This window comes from Cariama cristata, unplaced genomic scaffold (genome assembly GCF_000690535.1).
Source record: "Cariama cristata isolate BGI_N322 unplaced genomic scaffold, ASM69053v1 scaffold13928, whole genome shotgun sequence".
Lineage (NCBI taxonomy): Eukaryota > Metazoa > Chordata > Aves > Cariamiformes > Cariamidae > Cariama > Cariama cristata.
In genome coordinates, this window is record NW_009629491.1 from 2,111 (window position 1) to 7,981 (window position 5,871).

At 41.1% G+C, this 5,871-nt stretch overlaps 1 protein-coding gene across 1 annotated transcript; it reads left to right on the forward strand.

The window, feature by feature from the left end:
- The first annotated feature begins 852 nt into the window (after positions 1–852).
- On the forward strand, positions 853–5,558 carry LOC104165533. The gene is made up of 2 exons (XM_009705183.1): positions 853–1,263; positions 5,316–5,558. Exons 1-2 carry the CDS (start codon positions 891–893, stop codon positions 5,453–5,455), a joined length of 513 nt encoding a protein of 170 aa, XP_009703485.1. The 5' UTR covers positions 853–890; the 3' UTR covers positions 5,456–5,558.
- Positions 5,559–5,871: the final 313 nt, after the last annotated feature.

Consider the following 5,871-nt stretch of genomic DNA (forward strand, 5'->3'; position numbering starts at 1 on the left):
TAATGGTTTTAAACTAAGACAGTAGATTCAGACTAGATATAAGGAAGAAATTTTTCACAACGAGGATGGTGAAACACTGGAACAGGTTGCCCAGAGAGGTGGTAGATGCCCCATCCCTGGAAACATTCAAGGTCAGGTTGATCGGGGCTCTGAGCAACCTGATCCGGTTGAAGATGTCCCAACTCACTGCAGGGGGGTTGGACTAGATGGCTTTTAAAGGTCCCTTCCAACCCAAACCATTCTATGATTCTATATGCATGTATACATGTTGTACAATACAGCTGCTATGCTGTGGTTTTGCTATACCCTCTTTTCAGAGCTGGTCTTCATTTTAGCAGGTAAAACACTCCTGTTCAGTGGATGATTTTGCAACCTACCATTACTTCATGAGAATACACTTTAAACAAATAGTTTTCCACCTGCTGTTCATGGATCCCTGTGAGTCTGCAGACTATTTTAAAGGGCTCATAAAATTTTGAGCAACGCAAGACTGCCTAAAGGCTTAAATTCTCTGTAAAAAGGAACGGATTTTTACTGAAAAAGGTTAGAGATCTGTAAATCAAGAAAGGCCAAAAACTTTCAATATGAAGAAGTTCCAGATGAGAAAGTTCATTGTATAGATTTGAGGATGATTAACAAATTTTAACACATTCTTCTGCTGCAGAGTAATGTAACTCCAGTAGTATTTATATTCATATATGCAAAAAGGCATACACAGATCTTTAAAGAGCAGAGAAACAATTAGCAGCATCTGAAGTGCCTTCTATATAATGTAAGGTACCAGGGCTTTGTCCCTGCATCTAACAGTGAGAAGTTTTTCAGTTCTTTCGGTTTTGTTACATTTCAGTGACACAACAGACCTTGGGAGCAGAGGAAGAACCCACTGCAACATGAGACTCACCTGCTCTCTGCTAATCATGGGAGCATTCTGTGTGACACCTTTCCTCTGTCATAGCCAAATTGATCCACTAGCTCTTGGGCGAGCAGACCCGCAGTGCTGGGAATCCTCCTCAGCTGTCTTACTGGAGATGAGGAAGCCTCACATTTCTGACTCTGTCAGTGGGTTTTGGGACTTCATGATCTTCCTGAAATCATCAGAGAACTTGAAACATGGGGCTTTGTTCTGGGACCTGGCTCAGCTCTTCTGGGATATCTATGTGGACTGTGTGCTCTCCAGAACCCATGGCCTAGGGAGAAGGCAGCTAGCAGAAGCTGAACAGAAGATCGCTACTCTACATTCTGAGTTCACAGGAAGAATCCAAGGTTACTACTCCTTTAATACATGTCTTGTGGGCAATAACTAGAGTCCAGTAGGAAAGAAGAGAGATACAGGCTTATTGTGTTATGTGGTAATAGTACAGAAACAGAGGACAGTGCTGCACAACTGTCTCCCACTCCCTTCAGTCCAGTACAGAGCTATGTTTATGTTCAAAGTGATCTCAGTAAAAATTTGACCTCCAAATAACCTGAACTCTAATGTCAGCTTTTAAGTTTCAGTTTGGTGGGGGAGCAGGGGCAGCAGAAAGTGAAGCACTGGAGGATTCAAACAAAGAAGGCAGCTCAGCAACTGAACATATAAATATATTCTTCCTCACCAGGATTTTTACTATTATTGTGCCATGGACAGGCTAGTTCCAAATTCCTGGTTCCAAGAGGCACATTACCCCAAGAATGCATTGCAGGACCTAGGACTCGCATGCACGCAGGCTTTCAGACACAGCTACAACTTCAGGAGGAAGAACACTACCTATAACACTAAATGCTGCAATTCCTGATCTCCAGGTTCCCAGCCCCAGAGCAGAATCCCCAGGCTTAATGTAAGTGTCTCCATGTGTAGTAAGGCAAGAGCTGACACCTCACAGCAGGATCTGCAAAAGGTAGTATGTCACTTAGCTTTTCCTAAATCTTGGTCCCTTCCAAGGCTTCAGTTCTGATCCTGCTACCAACAGATGCATCCTTCCCTTGAGAACGTCCACTTACAGAAAGGGGCAGGTGCCATAATTTGACGGAGGGGTAGAAGTGCTACTGCCATCACCAACAGTGTAGTGCATCAGGCCCACAGGGAGAAGCCAGAACTGCCTTTCCATTTGAACGGATTCAGACCCCAATCTCCACTTCCTAGATCAATGTCTTAGTTATTAAGATATGTTGGGGGGAATGTCCATGGAATAATTAATAACCTCTCTGGGCAGTTACCCATTACAGTGTCTCTAAAAGAGGGACCTGAACTCGGGATTCTTCCACCCCAGAGACACTCTACCACTGGAGAGCTCAGCTCTTGCCCACAAACCTTGAAATGTTTTGTGTTTTGAAAGACAGAATTTGAGATAGGAAGGATTGAGAGGTCCTCATCCTCGTTACCTACAGAGTATCCTAGCCATTAAGCTAGGAGATAGGAGTTGTGTTTGAATCAATCCTCTCAGACTGAAGAACTCCTCACACACACAGGGCCAGTTTCTAAACTCAGAGCCAAACAACCACTATCTGCATTTTAAAAGCAAGGAGTGGATCCTATCCTGCTCTGCAAAGAACCTCAGCTATCACATAGCTCCGAGAAGATCTTTACTGTGTTGAGATACGCTGAAGGCAGGCAGCACAGAACCCCCTTTCTGGTTCCCAAATGGCCTTAGACATCACAAAGGCAACAAGTTGCCTGGTCCTGACCATACTGATGCACTTTTGGGTGCAAACAGAATGCAGCTTTAGACACATGAGGCAGTAGTACTATCAAAAACTGAGATGCCCACTGGGCTAAAGTACCCGATGAATTTTTGTTTTCAGGATTGCAGCTTTGATTATCACTGTCTAAATTCCCCCTGAGCCTTTTGTTTACATCTCGCTTTTCACATCTATATCACACTGTGATTTTCCCAAACAAAGAGCTTTTGCTCCAGTCAAGATTAAGAGTAACAGTCTGATGTATTTTGAAGAATCAAATTATGGCTTTTGTGGTTAATACTGACTTTTGTTTACTCCTATACAGGGAGATTTTAAGGACTACTAAGCATTCACACTTTAAGACAAACAAGGATTCCTCCCCTTCTCTATTCTTTCACCTCTTTGTTTTGTGAATTGTAATCAGTTAATCTGGATTCTCTGTACAATTGATTAACATCAGTCAGCAGCAGGCAGCTTATAGCAGTGACAGCCTAGAATTTTTTTTTTGGAGGAGCTATCTAACCTCTCATCCAAGTCCCCCAGTTTCTTAACAAAGCCAGCTGTTTCAATCTTTGTAACCCTTAACCCTACTGCCTTGTTTCGTCAGTGAAAGCAGAAATCAATTGTTAATAATTGCAGATAGAAATCGCATCCTAGCAAATGATGAGGAATAGAATTACTGCTTCTTATGCCTAGAGAGGTACAAGCCTGTTTTCCTAGCCCAAAGAGTAGCACTAATGGCATTTGAATAACCTTGTGTATTTTACATCTTTTGGGGCAGTTATGAATAGCTTTCAGTAGGCTTGTTCTAGAAGTTGAACAATAAAGCAAGATTTTTTTGCTTTATAGTGTTACTTTTGCAACTATTGATAACATCTTTATTACTCTATACTGAAGTTTTTAATCTTATTTCTCTTAAATATTCACAATTTCAATTTGGTTAGTGGTTTGTTTTTGTTGTTTTTTTTTTTTTTTCTTAAATTGCAAACAGGATCATGATGAGCAATCTGTAAGCTGCATTCACTGTAGTTCCTTAAATATATAACTGAATTGGAAAAGCAAGACAGAGATCTGGACTTGGCACAGAAATGCTGATGTTAAGATGTTATTGTTGCAGTGTCAGATTTCAGAACCAAAGGATAAATGTCATGAGGTCATTGTGAAAATAGAGTACCAGGAACCAAGCTTTTCTAAGAAAAAAACCAGAAAAGCGCTCCAAGCCAAAATACCCTAGTGAAGTCCTTGGTAAAATCTCAGTATTACTGAACAGAACTACTTCATCACATCTAAGAAGCACTTCCACAGTTCCCCAATACTTTGCCCTCCTGGGAAACAAGTCTGCCTAAGCATACACCAAGACAGTGGTAGAAGTAGCCCAGGTCCAGGCTTACAGGTTCAAATACTGTTTTCTGAACCTGTCTAGTCCTGCCAGGCTTCTGATTGCAGTTATCTGAAGATACGCTTTAAACACCACACAATCCATGAAAACCACAACAAAATCAGAACAGCTATATAAGAGTTATCTGACAAACTGCCTCCATCCAGCTAACATCCTACTTTACCCAGCAGCATTTCAACTTCCCTCGCTATCCTGCAGAAAAGTGTTAGTCAGCTTTAAACTGAGACAAGTAGGAAGGGTCCTTTACAGTTACCTGGCCAAGGTGTCTTTAGTAACTCATCCCTTTCCTCTGACAAAACCTAAGCACTATGAAAAAACAGATTTCATAAAAACATTTCCTATATATTATAACACTGGAGTTAGATACATCATAGTTGCAACAACTTTTAACGAACCAAAATAAGACTTAAGAACCAAAAGAAAAACAGAACTTTTGTACTCACAGCAAATCTTCCTGAAGGACAACTGTACAAGAAGACCCTCCTCAAGAATCCACATAGCACATCCCCAGTATAAACATTTGAAGAATACAAACATAAACCCCTCTCTACCTCTTTTCTCCTCACCCAGCAGTCCCTACTACCTCACCACTCAAAGTGGCCACAGCTGTGCACCCCTCCCTCACAGGTGTGGATAATTGGGCTCAGATCAGCCCTTGCACCTGGTCCAAGACAGACACAACTTGCTGTCCCAGTTCTGCTAGATTGCAGGGTGTCAGGGAGGGTAGTGGGACAAAGGCTGCTGTATTATGTATTTGAGGTCTGGTAAGTCAACAGATTTACTTTCTCAGAAGACAAATGTGTCTAAAAGAAATAAAGCCAATCTGTTGGCTTTTAGAGATCATTGCAAAGAAAATGCCCCATAGTTCCTCAAGGAAATAATAGATGTGCTACTAAACAGTGTGAGAAGTTTCATCCACAGTGCAAGGAGGTTGATTTCAAGCCGGTGAGTCAGTAAGACTGTGAGCAGACTAGAGTGGTTTGACTCTGCTAGTTACAAGTGGAAGTGTTTCCTGGGAAGACTGAAGGAAAAGGTCCATGCTAGGGGAAAAGATCAAAGTAACTTGTCACTGAAAGGCAACTTGCAAATGGAGGGATATGGCTATTGCCAAAACAAGAGGTTTGGGGGCAATGCTGATAAAATGGGGACCAACAGCAGCTAAAGATGGAGGAAACATGGATGTGGGAAACTAAGCATTCAGCTGCTCTTTGCTGTTTGGAAATTGATTGCTTATATGCATTTTCATGTCACTTTTCAGGGATATTTTCTCATATTCAGAGGTTGCCAGTTCTGAAGAAGAAAGACTCATTTGAAGATTTAATAAGTATCCATATGCATAAGAGTAGATCTACATTACTTGGAAGAATCATTGGAGAGCTAGGGAAAAAGAGGAAATGACACATTTAGTCCAAGATCTTGATTTGTAGATATTTTTTAACTACTTTTCTTTAATTTTTGCATTTTAATCCTCATTGATGTCAATTTACATGGTGGAAGAAGGCCTATAACTATAAACACTGTATCTCTGATTAACTTGGACTTGTGGGCTTTTTTAATTACCTATGAATCCAGTCTCCTTAATAAACTGCATGATTTATAAGCAGTTGCCTGTTTTAATCTGTGTGTATGTCAGGCTTCTTATAATGTATGTGACCTATTCAAACTATTGTCTTTTCGGTGCCAAAACAGGAAATAACTGATCTTTCTGTAAGACATAGACAAGCAGAGCTTAGACAAGTTACCGAAAACCTCCACTGGCTCCAAGCCAGGATCAGAGTTGAGATGGAGGTGTTTTATTGTATGCATAGCTGTGC